The sequence below is a fragment of the Cyprinodon tularosa genome, unplaced genomic scaffold, assembly GCF_016077235.1.
Source record: "Cyprinodon tularosa strain WSP-4 unplaced genomic scaffold, ASM1607723v1 ctg28, whole genome shotgun sequence".
Lineage (NCBI taxonomy): Eukaryota > Metazoa > Chordata > Actinopteri > Cyprinodontiformes > Cyprinodontidae > Cyprinodon > Cyprinodon tularosa.
The window spans coordinates 237319-261775 of record NW_024038985.1 but is presented as its reverse complement, the minus strand read 5'-3'; the positions used below and the strand labels follow the sequence as shown (position 1 = coordinate 261775).

At 39.5% G+C, this 24457-nt stretch overlaps 1 protein-coding gene across 1 annotated transcript in view; it reads right to left on the bottom strand.

Annotated features, from left to right (window-relative positions):
• Positions 1-3758: 3758 nt before the first annotated feature.
• Positions 3759-24457, bottom strand: part of LOC119786797 (glycerophosphodiester phosphodiesterase domain-containing protein 5-like) — a 35724-nt gene continuing 15025 nt past the window's right edge. Inside the window, exons 4-15 of the mRNA XM_038290352.1 lie at positions 22576-22635; positions 21015-21113; positions 20835-20928; positions 19043-19188; positions 18512-18594; positions 18210-18360; positions 15137-15361; positions 12192-12349; positions 11952-12099; positions 6750-6832; positions 6558-6631; positions 3759-4092 (exon numbers count right to left, since the gene is read on the bottom strand). Coding sequence (XP_038146280.1) covers positions 4010-4092; positions 6558-6631; positions 6750-6832; positions 11952-12099; positions 12192-12349; positions 15137-15361; positions 18210-18360; positions 18512-18594; positions 19043-19188; positions 20835-20928; positions 21015-21113; positions 22576-22635 — 1404 coding nt within the window. The 3' untranslated portion in view covers positions 3759-4009. The remainder of the gene's footprint in view (positions 4093-6557; positions 6632-6749; positions 6833-11951; positions 12100-12191; positions 12350-15136; positions 15362-18209; positions 18361-18511; positions 18595-19042; positions 19189-20834; positions 20929-21014; positions 21114-22575; positions 22636-24457) is intronic.

Genomic DNA, 24457 nt, shown 5'->3' with positions numbered 1-24457 from the left:
ACTTAGTTATGGATTAGGGGTGTAAATCACATCCATCATGGCAATTCGATTCAGTATCGATTTCCTGACCCAACGATTCGATTGTTTTCGATACTCAAGAATACACCACGATACGATTAATCGGTTAATTTATTTATTTATTTATTTTTCCCACCTTACAGGTAAACAAAGTTTCAAGAAATAAATCAATGAAAGCTGTAATATCGTTATGCATTTTTTTTTTTAGAAACAACAGCAAATAACAGAAGTAGAAAAGTTGCATCAAAAAATGCTGCAGAAAATCAGTGCAATGAGTGCAATGCAATACCTCGGCTCCAGAGGCTCCGCCCCCTCCACAGACGCTCCGCTGCTCCTCTCCCAAATTGTAGCTGACCCCAGACAGGAGGCCGGCTTGTTTTGTTTTTATGACCGAAATTGCGGAAAACAACTCGTGAAGTTTGACCCGCTAGAAGAGCGAGGTGCGCGAGAACGCTGGGACCCTTTTTCCACCTGGATCTCCGCTCTTTTTGGCCCTCATGTCCCTCCGTCGTCGGACTAAACTCGCCCCCACTTCCTCAGCGCCTCGGCCGTATCTAGACCCACAGCGTGTAGCTCAGACCACGCTTCAATATTGAGCATAATTTAAAAATGTCTGCATCAAGCTCACTGCAACACACTGCTGTAAGTGTATAACCAGGAAGCGCGGTAGGAGAGCAAAATAGGTTTAGCGCCACCGCAGCACGGGAGGGAGAATTACGCCCAGGAGCAAATGGATAAAAATAGACCGGAGGAAAAAAAAATCATGAATCGATTCTCTTGCGGACGTGTCGATGCATCAGATCGTCGGCTGTTGGATCGATGCAAAACGATTATTATTTACACCCCTAGTATGGAAGCAAGATAAGTCCTGCAAAACACCAGACCACACTGTAAAACATGGTGGGGGAAGTGTCATGATGTGGAGATTGTTTTTCCAGAAGGTTCAGAGTTGATTGGGTGCAGGTTCACCTTCCAGGAGGACAACCACCCAAAACCTGCAGCCTGAACTACAACAGAATGGCCTAGTCAAAGCCCACACCTTAATCCCACTGAGAGTCTGGAGCCAGATTAGAAAACTGATCTTTGCAGCATGATTCGTCCAGTGACTAAAAAAGAAAAAGATTGTTTTTGTCTTTAGTCATGGAGACGGATCCCAAAATGCATGACGCTGTAACTGCAGTGAAAGTATTCATTGAGTCTGTGTTGAAAATAAAAGCAGGAAGTACATTCCAGGTTAATGAAACATTAGTAATTCATCCACTTCAATATTAAACACCAGACTGTTGCTCTACTACACAAGTATCCATTGAATCCAAACATTGCAGAGGCTCAATTAGGCAGCATGTCCCCAAAGATAAAAAAGAAATAATGTAGTTAATGTTTATTTAACACATGCGTCTGGATGACAGACCACAAGAGAATCAAATAATTTTCCTTTTTTCAAACTGTAAATACTAATTGTTGACTTTAACGTGTTTGTTGTTGGATTTTTGTACCTTTGACTGATACAGGGTTGAATTAAGACAGTAAATGCATCACATGAAATGAAAACCATCTAATAGATGCCTTTCTTCAGTCTTTCTGTATTTAGAGTACCGTTTTTAGACAATAAAGCGACATTTAAATAATGCTGGTTTAATATAGATTTAAATGTAATTCTAGCTGATAGGAAATGTGATTTGTTCTATTCTGAGGCTGTGCCACAAAGTTCAAACGCCATCTTTGTTTTGGTTAAAAGGATTGTTTTTGTTTTACTGTGGCTAAAGGACTCTGTCTTTGATATTTTGTTTTATTAGCAATAATTAGTGTGTAAAGTCATAATATAAGTCTTTGGGACTTCATTGGTGGATAAACTAATTTTATCAAAGCATGTAACAACTTTATGTAGCCCTGAATAAATGTAATTTTGCAAAGAAAGTTGGGGTTCAATTGCTCTTGTAATATGGCCGCTCACACTGAGCCTGGTTCTGCTGGAGGTTTCTTCCTGTTAAAAGGGAGTTTTTCCTCTCCACTGTCGCTACAAGCATGCAATAAGTCAAGCAATCAGCTGGTTTTCCTTAGATAGAAAACTTTGAATCAATCTGACTGGATGATCTGGTGAACTGTAAAGTGCCTTGAGATGACGTGTTGTAAATTGGCGCTTTAGAAATAAACTGAATTTAATATAATTGGTGCTCTTGGCCACAAAAAGATTTCTTTCATATTTAGCCAGGGAAGAGGGTCCTCGACTATTTAAATAGCAGAAGTGGCAACACTTCCATTAAACAGGCCAAAACATCCATCCAATCATTGCACCACAACACTGCAAAAAATTGAATCTAAATAAGTAATTTTTTTTTTCTTGAACTGGGGAGGAAAGTGGGACACTTTGCCAGTGGAAGACATCCATTTTCTTACACACTTAATCCCAAGTGGGATCTTCAGCTGTCTACAGGAGAGAGGCGGGGTCCACCCTGGACAGGTCTCCAGTCCATCGCAGGGCAACACAGAGACAAACAGGACAAACAACCATTCACACACACACTAATCTCTAAGGAGAATCTAGAGAAGCCAATTAACCCAACAGTCAGGTTTTTGGACTGTGGGAGGAAGCCAGAGTACCAGGAGAGAACCCACGTATGCTCAGGTAGAACATGCAAAACTCCATGCAGAAAGACCTCGGTCCAGGAATCGAACCCGGAACCTTCTTGCTGCAAGGCAGCAGTGCTACCCACTGCTCCCCTGATCAGCCTGCTATTTCAAGTGCACATTATCTAATTATCTTATTATAACAGTAAAAATACTAATTCTATTGGCAAATCATCTTATTTATCTACTTAAATTAAGGGTAAAAACAATTTAAGATTTGTTTTTACTTATTTCCATATTGTTTTTGCAGTGTAGGCTCTAAATTTCGGCTGTGCTGGTTGTTTGATATCTATTTAGTTTATTTTCAATTCAGTTTATTTCTATAGCGCCAATTTACAACATGTCATCTCAAGGCACTTTCCAGTTCACCAGATCTTCCAGTCAGATTGATTCAAAGTTTTCTATCTAAGGAAAACCAGCTGATTGCATCGACTCGAAGGCAATCCCTCACACTAAGCATGCTTGTAGTGACAGTGGAGAGGAAAAACTCCCTTTTAACAGGAAGAAACCTCCTGAAGAGAAACGCTTACTGCAGCACATCTCACCATTTTTACTGGTTGGTTAAAATAGGGAGACAGACGGGCAGGAAACTGAACTATAGAAGCGTTTATGTTTCTGAATAGAACCGTTTTAAAAAAAGATTCCTGGGCGCTCAGCTATGGGCAGTGGCTTGTTGACAAGATGCTGGTTCTGATGCCTGAAGTGCATATTCCCTTCAAAAAGTTTTCCGGTTGCTTTTTAAAGGTGTCATCATCTGGCAATCAGACTTTTTAAAGTTAAAAAAGTGTGTTGGTGATGGGCTTCAGTTACAATCTGCTTCTAAAACCTGAGTATAAAAGTAGAAAAACTAGAAAATAGAAATGTGCATAATAGCGCACTCTCCGCAAACTGGGATTTTGATTCTTTTACATTAACCTGATTTATCCGCCACCAAATGTGAATAAACCATGAGCTATTAAACTAAATTCAAATGCTTAAAATGTTAATTTAAGGGCAATAAATAATGTGCTCCAAGGGGAAAAAAGGTAATTCCTTTTTACTGGTTAAAATTAACTTAAAACAAATCAGATTTGTCAAAGTTTCCATCAGCAGAAACATAAATCCAGACAAAATAGATAAAAATTGTTTATTGATCTTTACGCAGACAAGCTTATGAGTCACATTGTCAAAGAAAGCTATTAGGAGTTTACTGCAGCGTAACTTTATTACTATTAAGGTAAAATTACTAAAGGAATTGAACCTGAGAACATTTGATGTTTGTAGATTTTTGCAATCATCTTCCGTCATTGCGGTGGTTTGATTGCAGTGTTGCAGGAAGCTTTCAGGCTGGTGGGTTGCAAGATTGGCGCTGTCCAGAAGACTCTCAGGGCTCCGTCACGGTAGGCATGTTGACCATCTTCTCTGTTTGACAGTTTGAACTGGAGACTGACCAGATGTTTTCCATCTCTGTAAGGTGATCAGGGAGAAAAATTATAGAAAGAAAAAAAATCTAGATGATAAAATAATTGTCTTTAACGCAGACACTAATGCTACGTTCAGACCGCACGCTGCAAAGGGTGCAGGAGCAGCTGGTTTACATGCAGTCAATGGTTGATGAGCATCAAGGCGCAGCAAAACGTCCCGCAGAACGTTTTGAGCAGCATCTGAGGCGCAACGTGCTTCAGAAGCAGCAGCTGCTGGAGATGGAAAAAATTGAACTTTTGCTGCTCGACGCGCCTCATCAACCAATCAGAGAAGCTAATCTGGGAGCTGGCAGGGAGCTTTTATTATCCTGGTGCCTTCAGTTTGGATTACATGACAGGCAGCGAACAGTATCGATAAACCGCGAAGAGAAGGGTGACCAGATTTGGGTTTCTGAAAAGAATGACACTTTTTTGGGGGGCTGCTGGGCTAACCTGACTCCACCAGATGGATTTGCTCCACATATCCATCTGGAAACATCCTTTGAAGTAATTTTGGGAAGGGGCGAAAATACTGGTTAGCTGATTGGCCTATGTTGGTGATAGACGGGCCAAATAAACCAATCAGATCAACGAAGCATATGACGTACTAACAGAGCGACGACGAAAACACAACCACAAGCCAGGCTACTCTTGCCGTAACCAGTCGGGAGAAGAGCAAAAACATCTTTTCCTCTGAGAAAAGCCTCCAGAGCAGTGTTTTGATCTTCTTTCAGTGAAGAAATACTCTGTAATTCCGATAAAACTTGCTCGATAGCCACGCTAACGCTAGTTTCATCGGCTGAAGCCGCCATGTTCTTTAGACTGAACTGTCGCGCTTCTCGTTGCGTCACACCTCAACCCGCCTCAAAGCCAACGCTGATTGGACGTTCGTTTGGTGAACGGCTCCAAATTTTCTTTAACGGAGAGTCTCCAGACTGATTAGCGAGTGAAACCTTGAAAGCTCGCGAGATCAGGATGGTCTCATGAGGCTACTGCTGGGCCGATGACCGGATCGGATCAGGCATTCCAACCGAGCCATCAGCTCTAGGCTGGTCTGGGTTCGGTCGTTCCGCCCCCCCCTCGGGCCAGATTTCCCGGTCTGACCCCGGAGCTCACGGCTCGGTTCTGCTCCACTGTAGTCGCCCAAAGTCCTAGACGATTTTGAAATTCCCCTGGAAATTTTTTTAGGTATGAAAAATGGGACATGTCTGGAAAAGAGATTACATCTTGTCCCCCTACCGTATCAACTATTTAATATTTCAGTGAGTGAGTGCTTGTTGCTATGATGCGTCTTTGCTCATCAGCTTTGCTCGTCGTAAACCAACCAATCAGAGCACAGCTCATCTAAATATTCATGATCATACCATAAAAGGAAGAAAACCTGTGGTTTCATTCTAGGGCTTTTAACCAGGCTGCATTAGGGCTCATAGAACAGCTAATATGCCATTTTCAGCCCAACCAATGTTACACACCCTATTAGAGACCTGAATGACCAGATACCCTATAGAATCATTCTATCACCCTTTAAGACCATTTTTATATATTTTAATTAGTGTTTTTAGTCTTTTAGGGGCAAATTTTACAAACGCTCTTTTCAAAGGAGGAGTTTCCCAAATTTTTTATGTTTTAATCAGTGAAGCAAAGATGGCCGTTTATTATCCCATAGAGACAGACTGCAGGAGAAAGCTCACCTCTATGTCGTGGCTCTGTGGAAGCGCAACCTTAAAGCCAGAAATAATGATAGTGAAATTAATATTTGAAGGCAGGATGGTAATCTGGATGAACAGATAAGGTTTTCAGGTGGACTTTTCCACTTAAAAACACATTAAAACTACATTTTACCCACTGATCAGAGCAAATATAGCTGCCATTGTTGAAGGCAAAGAAAGGATAGAGTAGCTCCGCCCAACACGCATCAGAGCCGCGCAGCTAGAGCAGCAAAGATGCTTCACCAGCGCATCAGAACTAAACTTGTACAAGCATGAAAAATTAAGCAGCACGTTTTTGCTGCTTCTGCTGCATCCGATCTGAACGTTAAAGTGCGCCTCCTGGTGGACAAATGAATGCTTAAATCACTTCCAGTTTCTTAAAGTTGAATCTTATCCACTCCTAAAAATAAAAATAACTTTTACACATCGCCATCCATCTAATGTCTGTACCGTGCTCGTCTTTGCAGGGCATGCAGCCGCTGCAACAGCTGCGTTTTTGGGATATAGACCAAAAAGCACCAATCTATACACAGTGGAGAACATGCAAAAACTCCACACACAACCCTGGCTTCAAATCCAGGACCTTGTTGCTGCATGACAACAGAACCTCAAACCCTGCAGCTCACTGTTGTTAAACATTCAGATTTTATAATGAACCTAGCAAGTCTAACACTTTGTTCTCAGGTATAGATATATTTTCTTCCCTTCCAATATTCACCAGAATAAATATTAAACCTGCAGAGATATTGCAGCAGGTTACCTGTTTTTATTTGGCTGTAGCTGCTGTTATCCAGCTTCCTTTCTTCCTCTGAGCAGAAAGCCCGTTCTCGCCATCTGCGATTAAAAACAAAAGTATATTTTTATTTGCGTGGGTTTTTAGATTTTATCCAAGCAGGAGACGGATGGAAACCAATCATTTGTGCAGGTAATAAACCCAAGTGGAACGGTTCACCTATGAAAGTAGAAGATTATGATGACCAACAGGAGGGAGAGGACATCAGTGAGAATCCACATCAGTCTGTATTCTTCTGGACTCTGAGACACACAGACAGGACTGTCAATCACAAGTATTAAACTTTTTTTTTTTGCAGAAGAATGTAGAATAAAACTCGATGACGTGTGTTGTGAATTGGTCCTATATTCAATTCAGTTTAATTCAGTTTATTTATATAACACCAGTGAACACTACACTGGAAAAAAATCACAATCTAGATAAGTAATTTTTTTCTTAAAATAAGTGAATTTGTTCTTGGATTGAGGAGGTAAAAGAGACATCTTGCCAATAAAACAGAACAATTTAGACTTAAAATAAGAAAACAATTGATTTGTCTTATTTCAAGTGCATATTATCTAATTATCTTATTAAAAGAGTAAAAATACTCATTCCATTGGCAGATCATCTGATTTACATACTCAAATTAAGGGTAAATACACTTAATTTAACAAATGTTGACCTATTTCTAGATTGTTTTTGCAGTGTATATTTCACTATATTTCTCTTCCTATGAACGGGATATGTCTCACCAACAGCAGTAGCACCCTCTAGTGGCTGTAGACAGCATCTTATCATCTGATCTGCAGCACTGGACTGTTTTATAAATTAACTGAATTAAATGATGTGTTACAAGGTCCAGATCACTACAGGATTGAAAAGCTGTAGAGAGACCTTCATGGGGCTGTGCAGAAATTAATTCCTGCAAACCTTAATTACCCAAAGCAATGCAGGAAATAAAAGTCAACTTAAACATCTGCACAAAGAACCTGACCGCTAATAGCCTCGTGAGACCATCCTGATCTCGCAAGCTTTCAAGATTTCACTCGCTAATCAGTCTGGAGACTCTCCGTTAAAGAAAATTTGGAGCCGTTCACCAAACGAACGTCCAATCAGCGTTGGCTTTGAGGCGGGTTGAGGTGTGACGCAACGAGAAGCGCGACAGTTCAGTCTAAAGAACATGGCGGCTTCAGCCGATGAAACTAGCGTTAGCGTGGCTATCGAGCAAGTTTTATCGTAATTACAGAGTATTTCTTCACTGAAAGAAGAGCAAAACACTGCTCTGGAGGCTTTTCTCAGAGGAAAAGATGTTTTTGCTCTTCTCCCGACTGGTTTCGGCAAGAGTAGCCTGGCTTGTGGTTGTGTTTTCGTCGTCGCTCTGTTAGTACGTCATATGCTTCGTTGATCTGATTGGTTTATTTGGCCCGTCTATCACCAACATAGGCCAATCAGCTAACCAGTATTTTCGCCCCTTCCCAAAATTACTTCAACGGAAGGTTTCCAGATGGATATGTGGAGCAAATCCATCTGGCGGAGTCAGGTTAGACCGCTTAGAGTCACTGCAGCCTCCTCAGTCATGGGCTCTACTTAGTTTATCCACATAAAGCTTTGTTCATTGCTCAATATTTGTTTGATAACTAATAAACACAGAGAGTATCTGGTTTATACTTAAAATTAAATATTAAATAAGGTTAAAACCAGAAAAAAAAGGATTTGTTTTGCTAAAGATCTAAAACCTTAGAACTGAAATAATTTTTAACATGACTGAAATCAAACATATTCCAAAATGAGATTTGGTTTTTTTACAGTGACAATAATTTCAAATGTTTCATTTCCACTTTTAATGATAAATCTAAGGACTCCTTTCCAGGCCTGATCCTGGATCCTTGCTTCCCAGAGCAAAGCGGACCTCTGCTCCTCAGCCTGGACCCACAGAGAATGGTTTTATAGAGTGTGAACCAGAAAGCTGTTTCAGGGTTCCTACAGCATAAGGCGAGTTAAATTCAAGACTTTTTAAGACTTTTTAAAGCCACTTGAAATAAAAATTTAAGACCAAATTCACAAGAAACACAAGAAAAACCTGCTTGCAACAACTTAACTCAAAGGTTTATTTTAACATAAACCACTGCACTAATGTTTCAAACTTTGAAAAGCTTCCCATACAGGAAGAAAGCTAAAAACACACAAATGACAGATATATTTGAACAATTATTTAACTGAATTCACAAACTTTGTTTTAGCAGGGAACAAAACAAATCAGTTTTTAAGCCACAACATAACCAGTGCTAAGTCTTTTTTGCAGCTATTTTTCTTAGTATGTTTGATTTGGTGATAAGTGGAGGCGTTGCAGAGACAAGGGTGGAACTAAACTGAGAAATACCGGCTGTTTCTCTGTAACTCCATTCTGACGCTTTGTGTTTCGTGCTTCGCATGTGCGACTCCACTTGTCATGGTCTTGTTTCTATTTTGCTTTACTTTGCTCCTTGTTTCCTAGTTTTATTGGTTTAATTCCAGTTTTGTTGTAATTTCTAGATTTATGTTAGTTCTCATGTTTTTCTGTTGTCCTCTGTTGCCCTCTTGTGTGTCCCCTTGGCTCCCTCGTTGTCTCCTCTCACACCTGCTCCTTGTCAGCTCGTTAGCCCTCCCTTTGTCTCTGTCAGCTATATATACTCTCCCCCTGCTCTCACTCTTGGTTGATTCCCTGTCCATGTTGTCCTCCCATGCTGTTGTCCATCTACCTTGTCTCTCCCTGGCTCCTAGTGTTTGGTTTCCCCAGATGTCTCCATAGTTCTGGTTTGCTTTTCTTTATTAGTTGGATTTTAGCATCCCTGCCTTTGTTTACTTTTTCCTTTGATTAAATCCACAAGAAATCACCTCAGCCTCTCTGCCTCTGCATTTGGGTCCTAAACCACAACCAACCCTGACTCCACTGCCTTAATTCCCATCGTTCTGAGCTTGAATGACTTCTTGCACTAAATCCACTGAGCCTCATGTGTGTTCCCTGGTTTTAGCCATGGAGAAAACTCTTGGCTGGAGACAATTTTGGTTACATTTACATTTGCTCATATTTCCAGACAAAAAGTTAATGGCGCATCTCCCAAATGTCGTGGCCGCAACAACGCTTTATTGGTTCCGCTATCGGGACGGAACCAATAATGGCGAGACGTTATTTTTTTAAATAAAAAAAAATTATTGTCAATTTTAATGTTTTATTGAGATTGCAAAAATAAATCGTAATAAAAATAATCCTATTTACGATGTTTTAAAAATTAAGACCTACGAAAGACTGATTTAAGACATTTTAATACCAATTAAGGCCTTAGTTGTATTTTGAAGAATTCAATGCCTTTTAAGACTTTTTAAGGACCCGCGGGAACCCTGTGTTTACCACAGCTGCATAAAAGCAATAGACCAAAGACACCTTCAGAACCGGCCCGTCTGCAGCTGGACGGAAAAACTTCCCCCAGGGGAGGACTTTATACAAGCCTCCAATCAAAATCTTGTTATCTCCAATGGAGGATTTTACACGGTGCCATTTCCACAAACTAGTTTTTATCGGTTATTAATCGGGTTGTTTTAAACGAGGGTCCTTTCTGCAGTCTGTCTGAAAATGTGTTCCACGTTTTTATGGACTGCATAAAACTTAAAGGGGTCATAGAATGCAAAGAGTTTCTATTGTCATAGATGAATAACGATAGTTCAGTGGGTGAAATGGACGTACAGAGAAATTTAAACCCCATCATCACCTCCTTTCTCTGCAAATCTCACAATTCTAAGCTTCTACCATAAAATGGGTGAATCCAAACGAAGCCCAGAGTTGATGTAAACTCAGGGATGTTGCCTTACTTGGTTATGGCCTGTGGTTTTGTCACGCCCCAACCTTTACATCCAGACCAGCCCACTGATTCACTGCCCAAGAACATGAATAGACGTAGATGGAAGACAGCAGTTTAGCTGTTTAGCCTACAGTTGGGTTTACTTCTACAAGAATTACAAAGCAGGAAGTTTCTCTATTGAAAATGAGCCAGAAGCACGGCGGAAATGCAGCGTTCCAGGCTGCAAGGAGGAAGGGGAACATTTTCAGTTTTCCCAAATATCCAAAGACTCGACAGGCATGGATTATTTTTGTCTATCAGACGATCCCTGCAAAGTTTGATGCTCAGCTGTTCATTTCCTCTAAACATTTTACCGAAGACAGCTTTCACAATCTTGGACGGTTGAAAGCAGGATTTGCTAAACCTTTTTTACAAAAACGAGGGGCTGTTCCCACCGTAAGGCCATCACAACCGCAAACTGGAAATATGATTCTGTCAATAAGCTGTTGATAGCAATATTTAGCCTTTTAATTAGTGTTTTTAATCTTTTTGGGACAAACGTTCTTTTTATAGAAGGACTTTGCCAGAAGAGAAAAAAAACAAGCCAAAGGCCCGAATTTTACCTTTTTTAATCAGAGAAGCAAAGATGGCCGTTTATTGTCTCGCAGAGACAGACTGCAGGACGGAGCTCACCTTGATGCCGTGGCTCTGTGGAAGTGCAACGTTAAAGCCAGAATAAGGCCTACGGTGGCCCTGAAGTGCAAACTGCAACTACAAATCTAAAAGCGCAACTACATTAAGAAAAACAAAACTACATAAAGCAAAGCGCAACTACATTAAGGAAAACACAATTACATTAACCTACCAGAAAAGGCAGGTACCAGTGGGAAACATGAGACATCGCTGATTGGACGACGGCGCCGTTGGACCCTTGAACCGGAAGTTGCGTCGTCTGAACAGTCCAGCTTCTTTTAAGTGTGTCTTCAGTGTACGCAAACTAACTGAAATTTCGTGATTAGTCTTGAGCATATCCAGTATCACCTCGTACGTATGTCCTGATTCTAAATATTCCTGGATAACGGCAGCTATGTTTGGGGCGCCGACAATATCCATGTTTTCAAAAGCAGCAGCAGGCAGAATTACTTCCGGTTCAAGGGTCAAACGGCGCCGTCGTCCAATCAGCGATGTCTCATGTTTCCCACTGGTACCTACCTTTTCCGGTAGGTTAATGTAATTGTGTTTTTCTTAATGTAGTTGTGCTTTTAGATTTGTAGTTGCAGTTTGCACTTCAGGGCCACCATAAGCTCCTCATATAATGATTTTTAGCTGACACTTGTTTTATATCAAAATTTGACTTATTGTTTGAATTGTGTATATAAAGTGGCGTTAAAATCCTCTTTTAATAATACAGATAAATAATTTTGCTCCTAATAAATTTTAAAATATTCAGTTTTTGCAGTGTGATGAAGATTATGAGCTTGTTTCTTCCTCATTAGCAGAGAAATGTTTTTAGACTTAAAATGAGCCATAAAAATAGCAGCATGGCTCTAGTTGTAGACAGACCCACCATAAGGAGAAGCGGGGATTTGAGGGTCCGAAGCAGCTGGGGAGCGTTGGTGGTGACCGAATGGACCCCCGAGCACCAGGCTAGAGAGTAGAGCCACGGCTGGCTGATCACATACAGGTTGGTGGTGATGTTTACTGCAGAGTACTCACTGCAAGTGACAACAGCAGCGATGGTGTTAGAAAAAACTAATAAATCTCTGCAGGTTTATCTGCTCAGTATTGAAAAACACACGGTGACCACCTGATGAGTTCAGCTGACATGGAGCTATAGGGCAGGTTGAGTTTCATGATGTGGTTACGCTGCAGTTCCTCTAGAGGGAGCCGACTCCCAGACGTCTGTTGGAGGTCAGGATCCGTTTGATGGACCAGAGACCTCATATCTGAGGGCAGCCACAGCACCTAAAGGTGCAAAGACAGACATCAGTTCCTGCTAATTAGTAACATGGTGACATCATCTGTTAGCAAAACAAAGGTTTTATTATAGGATGTTTAATTATTGTGCTTTCAGCCCCTCTTCCATTAACATAATAAGAAAAATGAGCCTGGTACAATAAATCAGTTCTGTCCCACAGTTTGCAACCTTTGACCCGCATTTGATTTGCAGTCGAACTGAAAAGTGAAAAGTAAATAACCCATTTCCTTTTCAAAAAAATAAACCTCAGCAGTGGCAGTTCTAGACCAAATGTACCAGGGGGCCAAGAGGGGGCCAGCGTGTTTTCATGGGGGCACGGAAAAAATATTTAATAAAAAACAGCAAGGGATTCAAATAAATTAAGATAGCTGCATGAAGTAAAAATTTCTATTCAATTTAATTAAAATTATATGTATTATTAGGTCAATATACATTCAGAATTTTACATATTTTTGACTTAATTTAAGTTAAATTTACAGTTTTCCTATAAAATCTAATTAAAACTCAAGAAAAAACGATTAATTAAGCTGTAAAACTTAGAGTATTTTTTTATTTTTATTTTATTTGTTTTGAAAAAAGCATTTACCAGATGAAAACTGGGATCCTATCTTAATGCCACTAAAGCTATCACCTTATTGTTTTTAAATAATTAGTAAAACAGAATTTATTAAAGAAAAAAATGAAATAGATCCAAAAGAACCATCAGTAACATGTCTCTTCCAGCAAATATCATCATAAAAATTTCTTTGAGTATTACGTCTTCGTTGCAGGGGCACTGGCCCCCGTTGGCCCCTGTCTAGAACCGCCCATGAGCCTCAGCCAGTGCTTTCTACCTGCTTCAGTCACATTACCATGTTTTACATCTTGTTCTGGTTCTCCTTCTCCTCTAACTTTGACAAAATTAATCAAAAAGTACCGTCAAAATTTTGAATCCAGTTTATTTAGCTGGTTGTAATAAAGGGGTAAAAAGGACTAATCCCAGGCTGATGCATTTCAAACGTTATTTTCTCTTAGTTATTTTGAAATGTAACCCAAAAATCTGTTTCTCAGAAATTTGATTATTGCACAAGACAATAATTCCTTATGCAGAAACAACATTTTATGGCCTAAACCACCATATAGTCCAGTAGAAAGCCTCTACAGGTGGGTGAGCTACATAAAGTCACTGTGCAAAAGAAGCAGAAACAGACTGATTCATCTAAGAAAGTTTTTCCTTCCACTAAACTTTCCATATATTAATGGAAAGTTTAGTGGAAGGAAAAACTTTCTTTCTGTGCCAAATATAACAGCATCCTGGAGTTAAGCGGATATTTACGGTGAGGACTACATTTTTATTCAGTCTGATTTAATCTTCTGTGCTTGATTGACCATATATGTGGCATGACAAAAATTAGACACCAGACCCTTCAGTACACAGGGCTTGATGTTAACCATCACCCGATCTCCCGGGGCAAGTAGTTTTTATTGTCGGGAGAGTACAAATTTCATTGCATTTGCCCGCCGGGCGAGTGCAATGATCGCAAAAAAGTATATTTATCACTCAAAATTACTTTAAAATCATCGACATTCGCTGAAAACGACCCAGCCGGCGCCATTTTTGTTGTTTTGTACACATTCTCGCGCGATTTGAAAAAGCCGCGAGATTTTCCGCCAGATGGCGTGATTTTTGTCCACCTAGCGGTAATTTTGATGTAGTTACCAAAACGACAAACAAGCTAGAAAGCGCTATCATATGGCAGTCTTCTGTACAGTGATGCAGGTCATACATTAAAAAATGTTCATTACATTTTTTTCTCTTAGACATTGGAGAGGTGCATTTAAATGTTATAGAGCTAAACATGTTAGATTGGTGACCTGTTATGTTATTATTATTTTCTTGTTGCTGCATTTATTTTGTCAGGGAAAACTAATCCTGAGTCCGTTAAAAGTCAGGGAATTCTGAAATGATGTCAGACGGTGGAAACCCTGAATAAAATAACCATATATGATGATTCTCTAGAAAAGTCACATTATATTAACAGTATTATCTTGTATAAACATACCGTCACTCTAAAATAAGTTATTAATTTGTGACATTGACCTCTATCTTGTGATTTATCTTAAGTTTTTAACCTTTTTTAGATTTTTAACCTTACAATTTATATTTTTCCAAGCACACAACAGTTTAAAGCAAAGTTTAGTTTGAAAAGAATGTGCAGGAAGGATTGAAAAGCATGTTAACACGGTAATGTAGGCTTGAGTTCATTATCTGACGCATGCAGATACACACCAGGAACCTGGAAACTTAAAAAATACTGAATTACAAAAAACATTTAAAAAACAATTGATATATATACAAAAATGAATATTAGGAACTATATTTATCAAACATTATACTGGGGAGGTAAAAATTGTTTCTGGGCAAATGAAATGTGAAAGTCACCTGCCCAAAGGGCAAGTGGTAAAAATCCTTAACGTCAACCCCTGGTACAAATGACCTAAAGGCCTAAATTAAAGCAACCTGGGTGTTTTCTGAACCCCTCTGCACCTCACAGGCTGATGTCGATGCCACAGTCAGGAGATGGTTTTCATCATCTGTCAGCTAGAATGATCAAAAACTAGAAAAATTAACTTTTGGTCCATGCTAATAAAAAATTATAATATAATCTATTACAAAATGCAATAAAGAAATAAAGAAAAATTGAATTAAAAAGAAAAATTAAGAAAATTATTCTGGAAGAACATTTAAAACCAACTTGACAGGTGAAAGACTAAACTGTTTAAAGCCGTTTTACCTGTGATGACTGAATGGACGACACTTTGTAGAGGACATCCAGTGTGCGCTGAATCCAGCTGTTGCTGTACGGGTGGCCGTAGGGGGGGCGGTAGAGGTCAAAGATCACCAGTTTGTGAGTCTGACCAGCAAGCTGCAGGAAGTCCTGCAGGCTGCAGATTGACTGGTTTTCTGCTTGGCGTCTCTCCTCCTGTCCCAGAGAACCAGCTGTCCCAAATGGATTTTGCTGAAAGGGGTAGAAAAGAAAAATCTAATCAATGTCCAGTTATTGCAACAAACTGATCGATATATTTTCCATTTGCTGGCAGAATGCAGTGCTGCTCTAGTTTCACTCATAAGAAAAATACTCCAACATGTCCCACTTAGACTTCAGCTGTTGACCTTCTGTTGCTTTGATGTTTTTGTCACCTAAAGACATTTTACTCATCCTATATTGGATTTTCTCTTTTTCCTAAAACATAAACAACATTTTTACCTCATTGTTTCAGTAAAAAAAAAATTTTTTTAATCGATATTAAGAACTGAAAGATGGATATATTGGGCATCTGAGCATCACGATATATCGCCTAATTGATTTTTTCCCCACATCCCTAGTGGATACTGTTTTACATTCAAGTTGAACTGCAAGGATGAATCTCACTTATGTCAGGTTAGATATTCTGGTGTTCTCAACACCTATGATCAGGCAGTGCATGGAGCAGCCCACCAGAGCCTGTATAAACTGCATTTTATGCTGTCAGCAGTGGCAGTTCTAGACCAAATGTACCAGGGGGCCAAGAGGGGGCCAGCGTGTTTTCATGGGGGCACAGAAAAAAGATTTAATAAAAAACAGCAAGGTATTCAAATAAATTAAGATAGCTGCATGAAGTAAATTTCTATTCAATTGGGTTTAATTAAACTTATATACGTTATTAGGTCAATATACATTCATAATTTTATATATTTTTGACTTAATTTAAGTTAAAATTATAGTTTTCCTATAAAATCTAATTAGAACTCAAGAAAAAACGAGTATTTTTATTTATTTTTTATTTTTTTAAACATTTAGCACATAAAAACTGGGATCCTATCTTAATGCCACTAAAGCTATCACCTTATTGTTTTTAAATAATCAGAAAAACTGAATTTATTAAAGAAAAAAATTAAATAGATCTAAAAGAACTATCAGTAACCATGTCTCTTCCAGCAAATATCATCATTAAAATTTCTTTGAGTATTATGTCTTCATTACAGGGGCACTGGCCCCCGTTGGCCCCTGTCTAGAACCGCCCATGAGTCTCAGCCAGTGCTTTCTACCTGCTTCAGTCAAATTACCATGTTTTACATCTTGTTCTGGTTCTCCTTGTCCTCTAACTTTGACAAAATTAATCAAAAAGTACCGTCAGAAGTTGAGCCTGTATAAACTGCATTTTATGCTGGTATGACAGCTGTGAACCGTAATTATTGGAGATAAAGTTTAAAAAAACAATCCACTGGACTTTGCTTCCAAGTTTGAAGATGTTTCTCTTCCCATCCTGGAGGTTTTTCAATTCAAAAAATGTCTGGATTAGCGTTGAGTTTGAGGCTTTATAGAGAGAGGACTTGTCATTTAAATCCCTTATCAAAGAGGTTTCTATTCTATTGTAATTCTTTACTATCAGGAAGTCCACAAACTGTAGTTAAAAGCCTTCAGCTGATTCAAAATGCTGCAGCCAGAGTTCTGATGAAAATGAAAAAGAGAGATCATATCTCTCCTATCCTGGCTTCTCTTCATTGGCTTCCTGTTAAATCCAGAATAGAATTTAAAATCCTCCTTCTCACATATAAAGCCTTAAATGGCCAAGCTCCATCTGATATCAGAGATCTGATTGTTCCTTATGTTCCTAACAGAGCACTTCGCTCTCAATCTGCAGGTTTACTAGTGGTTCCTAGAATTTCTAAAAGTAGAATGGGAGGCAGATCTTTTAGTTCTCAGGCTCCTCTCCTGTGGAACCAACTACCAGTTTTAGTCCGTGAGGCAGACACCCTGTCTACTTTTAAGGCTAGGCTTAAAACTTTCCTTTTTTGATAAAGCTTCTAGTTAGAGTGGCTCAGGTTATCCTGAGCTATCTCTATAGTTCTGCTGCTATAGGCTTAGATTGCTGGAGGACATAGGGACCCCTTTTTCATCATTCTGCTTCATTCTATCTCTATTCTCCCACTCTGCAGAATCTGTTAGTTCAATCTCTAACGTTCTGCTCTCTCTGCTTTTTCTCATAGTAGCTTCATCTGGTCTGTTCCTGTTTGGCTGTGACTCCATCCTGGAGAGAAATATCAGCTGTGCTGCTGCCATCAACATCTTTGTTCCTAGATGTTGGAGATCGGCCTGTTTTCCAGTGTAGTCCTGTTTCTCTGACTGTGACTAACTGGATGTGCTCTCTTCATCCTCTGACATGGGAGCTGGCTCGGAGCTTGTCTGCCTGGCTGTGTGTTTCCTGGACGGAGCCGCCTTTTACAGCTACTTTTTGTATCTATGCTTCTTTTTCTATGTCTGCTTCTGTCTCCTTGAACCCCAGTGGGCCTCAGCAGATGGCCGCTCACACTGAGCCTGGTTCTGCTGGAGGTTTCTTCCTGTTTCTCCTCTCCACTGTCACTACAAGCATGCTTAGTGTGAGGAATTGCCTTCAAGTCGATGCAATCAACTGGTTTTCCTACGATAGAAAACTTTGAAACAATTTGACTGGATGATCTGGTGAACTGTAACGTGCCTTGAGATGACATGATGTGAATTGGAGCTATAGAAATAAACAGAATTCAATTGAATTATGGCTTAGAAAACATGCAAACTGAAACAGAAGAACAGGTCCACTGCTTAGTAATGGAATGATTGGATGACTGAGAATCTTCACCAGCTTATTGTTAACTGATGGTTCTACTGCAGCCAGTAAATCCTACGTGCTCCAAATCCTTTGCTTAAGTTCTAGAATATTTTATCTAGGTTGGAAACGTTAGGTATAATTTACCAGAAGCCTTTAAGGCTTTGATCCAAATACTTCCGATTGCAGCTCCTACATCCTGCTTATAGCCTGAGCGTTTGAAAATGTTCTGAGACTCACAGACAGGAACCAGGAACCGGCGTTCAGACTCTCAAGCTCGCTCCAGGTGAACATGGCAGCAGGGGTGTTGGTCCGGTTTGGAAAAACCTCATGGATGTTGGTGGTGCGTTGGAGGTTGTGGTCATGCATGAGGAATGGCACACCATCATAACTGCAACCACGATAAGACAAAGGAAGCCTCAGTGAAGCCTAAAGAGAGCTGTTAGCCACTGTCGTCTCTACAACCGAACCTTTACTCAGTAAAGCTGCAACATGTTTGGTTCTAGGTGGCATCAAGCTACACCCACATGCTACAAACTGACCTTATAGCAACGTCTGTCTCCAGGCCGTCACATCCAGCTTCCACTGCCTTCTCAAAGGACATCAGTGTGTTTTCTGGAGCGAGCTGCACAGCGAGGACCAACAGAATCAGAACCTTAACTTCCTGCTGCAGTAACTCAGTGTTAATAACTGGATTAATCAGCAAATACAAACAGGCATCACCTCCAAGATCTAAATCACTTCTGCCAGAACTTAAAAACTGGATCTGACTGAAATAAGGGTCTATTTCCCAAAATATGGAAATAATTTTTAATACCTTCAGTAAGTTAAATTTCAGAGTCATTAGACATAAAAACATGTTTAAGCCTTTACTTATTTCTGATGATTATTATGGCTTCCATGTAATGAAAACAAAAAAAGTGATAACTTGTTGTTTTCCCTTCTTTATTTTTACTGAATTGTTAATAGATATACATATTATAACTAGCATCTGACCTGTTTCCATCTCTTAAATGACAGAGAATCTGGTATTTTTCAACATTTCTGATAAGTAAAGATGTGACTCAGCTCACCATGGGTGCTCCTCTGTGGCCAATCAGAGCCGGCGCAGGGCCCAGGGTCCCTTTCTCTTTGATGCAAGGAGAATACAAACCGAGCGGCACCAGGTAGAGAGTAAACAGGATGGCCAGATACACCCTAAAGATCAGCATCTTCCTCACTGAAACAGAGACAATCCTATTGCTAGTATTTTAATGTTTTCAGGATAAAAAAAAAGATTAAATAACCATAAAATTGTATTGTGTAGGTTCTTATTTTCTTTGTTAGTGTGAATTTTGCTTAGTGGTTAGAACCATATTATACAACAACAAAGTACCTAAATATCAACTTTTTAAGATTACAAAACTGCTTGAATTAAGAATCAAGAATTATCCTCAGTTCAGTGGCCCTCTGATTTTAGAACACAACACATAAAACAGACCCGTTATACAGATAGAGAAATGTTAATAGAATAGACATCCATTATCTGTTCTAGGTTGTGTCCCTCTCTTCTTGTCCCTTTTCTTCTTGTTTTCCTCTCTATGTTTTGTACTCAGCTGACTTTTCATGCTGTCTCTAAAGGAATGAAAGATTTTTTTCCAAGCACTAAGCTCACTTAGCTGATTGCTCCTTCCTGTGTTTCCAAAAAGACCAAAGTAAATAACCCAGTCCTTCTTTTCACTGTAGACAAGCCAAATTTAGCAACTTTTTTCTGCTACTGGAGACTTTGGAGACAACATCTAAAAGCAGCGAACTCTGCTCTCCAGAGCGAGTAGATTGGTAACCCCGCCTCCTGCTCTCCTCTATCTTGTCTGCTGTCATGATTCATGCAGCTATTATTTCATCCAAATGAAAAATGGAGAACAGATAAGCAGATCATGGCTTGTCTACAGTGAAAAGAAGGACTGGGTTATTTACTTTGGCCTTTTTGGAAACACAGGAGGGAGCAATCAGCTAAGTGAGCTTAGTGCTTGGAAAAAATCTTTCATTCCTTTAGAGACAGCATGAAAAGTCAGCTGAGTACAAAACATAGAGAGGAAAACAAGAAGAAAAGGGACAAGAAGAGAGGGACACAACCTAGAACAGATAATGGATGTCTATTCTATTAACATTTCTCTATCTGTATAATGGGTCTGTTTTATGTATTGTCTTCTCTATTCAGAGGGGCCCCTGCCTGTCTTTGCCTAAGGCCCCAAATGTTCAAAATCCGCCCCTGGGTCAGTGCTTAGGGGGTCTGTTTGGGATTGAGCCTTAGTGAGGACGTGAACATGTGGTGCTATCTAAGAGCTCCTCTGATTGGTAGATACAAGAAAAAAAGAGAAAAAAACATCTTACTGTATAATAATTATAGATAACTTGATTATAAAATGTTGACTAAAAGGAAATGTTAATGATGAGGAAAGTTTCACACAGCATCAATATGTTTAAAGCCACCTTATTTATCTGATTTGCTAAATGTTGACTCACATTGCTGAGCATTTGGCTACATCTAATATAATGTGGACTCATCCATCAGCATTTTACTGTGACCTCCTGCTTCTTTTTTTTGGCTAAATGACAGACATAAATAAAGAGAAAAAGGTGGAGGAAACTAACCTTAAGAGATTTTTACTAAAATTAAATCTATAAGAGCGACTTTTATTCCTACGATTCTACGACAGACCCAGAAAACGTTTTGTAAATCAATGTGTGGAGATGGAAGCCATAAGCTGACAGAGATGTCCGTTAAACACTAAAGGAAATACAGTTTTTTTTACTTTTAATCTTTTTATACAATAAATAAAATGTCACTTGCAATTAATTTGTGCAACAAACCACATGACTCACCTCTGCCGTTCATGCGAAAAATATGCAAAGCTATGGGCCAGGCCAACGATGTCATCAGCAGAACACTGCCAAGATGCAAATAAGGCGCCGTCACCTGATTAGGTTAAAAAACGTCAACCATCAGTGGAAATCAGACGGGAAGCAGGACAAGGCTGCTGGAGGAGAAGAGGAGGTGGTCACCTGGAAGGAGAGCAGCAGCGTTGTCCATTCTTCTCCCCACAGGTCAGACAAGACGGCAGTGGCTACGATGGAGAAAATCAGGCAGATCAGGATCCCGACCTGACCACAAACAGGTGGGGAGATGTTACAGATTTACACGTGATGGTGAAACCACAACTTGTTAACCGCAGCCTCCTATCTCACAAAGCAAAAGACTTAAGAGCACAGGTTGGAGACATTTACAATCCGATGATTATCTCATTCATTTAAATCAAAGAACAAAAGTATTATCTAATATAGACCTCAGAGCAGGGGTCTACCAACGTTTTCCAGGCCAAGGACCCCCAAACTGATGGCGAGATGGAGCAGGGACCCCCTAATTATATATATTGTATTAAATAGTGTTCTATCAAACTGGTCCTATAGTCACTCTATTACAGATGGAGTAATGTAACTAAAGTAATTTCTCCCTGGGATTATTAAATTTCAGATTCCTGGTTGATGGGACAGGTGTTGTGAATGAAACGGTGCCCAGCTTGAAAGAGCTCCTGTGTGTCGCTGAATGTGAGCATTGATGACTGAAAGACATCTGCCTCCATTTATCTGTTTACTACAGTCTGTTGAATTCATGTTAATGTGGATTTAAAGATATTTCAATTAGTGGGAAAAATTGCAGAGGGGAATATAAAAAAAAGTCTAACCAACCAAAATTTTCCCCCATGCAGTACCTCCGTTGACCCCCTAGGGGTCGCAGACCCCTGTTGAAGACCTCCGCCTTAGAGCAAAGAAAAATGCCAAAGAGAGAAGAAACCCAAACTATCTTTATTAATGAAACAATGCAATTTTACAGAAAGTATACATTCTTCTTAGTAGTCTGTAGATTAATGACAAAATAAACAGAACAGGGCTGCTCAGTGGCGCAGTGGGTAGAACTGCTGCCTTGCAGCAAGAGGGTTCCAGGTTCAATTCCGGTCTTTCTGCATTGAGTTTGCATGTTCTCTCTGGGTACTCCGGCTTCCTCCCACAGTCCAAAAACATGACTGTTAGGTTACTTGGCTTCTCTAAATTCCCCTTAGGTGTGAATGGTTGTTTGTTTCCCTGTGATGGACTTGCAACCTGCTCAGGAAGGACCCTGCCTGCACCCCAGGCACCAGCACCCCTCGTGACCCAACTTGGGATTAAGAGTGTCCCAAAAAAAAATGGTTTATGTTAGAAAACCTCATGTTTTTAACATTTTTGTCCAAAGTTATTCAGAGCAACTGCTGAGGGCCTAAAGAGCCATACGGGCTCAGGAGTCACAAGTTACAGACCCCTGGTTTAAAAAACATTATTTCTAAAGATGGCAGAAGCTTTCAAGGTTATTATTTGAAAACAAAAACACGGTCATAATAAAATGATGGACTTCAGTGTTTCGGAAATGGCCTGTAATCCTTCCTGGACTGATGGACAGCTGGGTCTGCCTCTATGATTGTCGCTGACATCTTCCCTTCGTTTAGCACCTCTATGGTTCACATCGAACTGGTAAAAGCTAAGCTTCTTCATTTTGCAAAGCAACATCTGGCTGCTGTTAAAATGCACTTACCTTGTGGCTCCAGTGTAAATGAAGCTTCTGGCCTTCGGAGAGTAAACAAACAGCAAGGAGCTGCAGAGAGGAAAAAAAACAGCTTGTTAAACTTAAAAGCTATGATTTATTCAAACATATCTGGATAAAACGATCTTCTTGCTCAGACCAGTTAGAGACCAGCAGCTGCCAGAGTAGCTTTCCTCCAAAACAGATTCTTAAAGGGTAGCATCATGTTCCGAGACTTCAGCAAATCGCTTTAGCCTCCAAGGAGCCTCGTAATTCCCGGGAGGTTAAGAATCCACAGATGTAGGAAACAGGGGGAGAAGCTCTGCGGAGAGTTTCTAAATGTCTAAAGTCAGTTTTTGCTGCTGTGGAGCTGTTAGTGTAGTCAGTGTCTGGTATCAATCATCCTGCTCCAGTCTAAGCTTTAGTAGGGTGATGACTTTTTGACTTTTTTTTTCTCCAAAATGATTTCCTGTAGCACGAATTTATGAACTTTTGCCTATTAATGACTCAAATGATGTTTATTCCATTGAAAAGTGTCACGCACAAACCACTTTGAAAAAAATCACCGTTACTCTCAATGGGACTAAATTGGTTAAACCTGTGGAAGAATTAGTGGGAAAAAAGTATTCAACTGTTCACCCTAGTTAAATAAACGGAGATCGATGGATTTAATTCAGTCGGCACTTTATTTTCTTATCTTTGCAAAGAGAGAACAGTTCATCATAGAGCTTTTACGGCATAGTAATCAGCCCTGTTCTGATTTGACAGAGTTTGTCTCCCTTATTTATGTTGATGGAAAAACTGTGAAGGTTGTGTCTGAGTCAAAACAAATTACACACATTTTACCAAACCTTGAGAAACAATTTGGCTTGTCGTGGGAATAACTATGTTTTGTCTAAAACCATCCCTCACTCAGACATTTTCTCAGCTTTGCAGCTGAAACAAACTGAGTAAAAACCTTTTTCACTGGATCAATAGCATAACTAAATATATAAGACAAGAGAAATCTAAATTTTCCGAACACAACTAAAAATACATGAAACACTTTTAATTTGTTCTTGTGGGCAGCTGTGATATGATTGTTTAAAATCATAATGAGTATAAAATTAGAACAATTTTATTTGGTGGTTGGTGCCTCTAACGTTGCTCAACTGCAGAGAGTGCAAAACCACCGCAGCACGTCTTTTATCTATGGAGGATAAAAAGTGCCAAAATTAAATAAATAAATACAGCATTAAATAAATAATTAAATGTGTCAATAATTAATTTAAATCTGGAATTAAATGTGTTATTCATTTTTTAAAACCACGTCACCAATATAAAGTGCCACAATTAAATAAATACAGCGATAAACAATTAATTAAATGTGTAATTCATTAAATAAATAAGGAATTAAATATATAAATGTGTCATTAATTTAATAAAATACGTCTTCATTTTATTAAAAAAAAATATATAATTAATTCAGTGTGCATTTAATTATTTCATGGTCCTGTGTCGCAGTGCATCGAAACCATTAAAAGAATCTGTCAAACTCACCCATCAAAGTTAGGGGCAAGGGTTAACGCGAATCGAGTCTCTGTAATCGATGTGCTTCGCCTTAAAGGAATAGTACACCCAAAACATGATTAGCCTTCATTTTCTACTCACCCCCATGCTGAACAACACTCTGGAGTACTTTTTTGATATCTCAAATGCATCTGGAGATCTGGGAGGCTTCTTGCTGTCTGCTGACATTCAAATAATGGAGGTGCCCAGCGCCCGAGGCAGAAAGGTCCATAAAAGTCCACAAATATTGACACGTTTTTTGTGGACTTTTATGGACCTTTCTGTCTCGGGCACCATAGACCTCCATTATTTGAATGTCAGCAGACAGCAAGAAGCCTCCCAGATC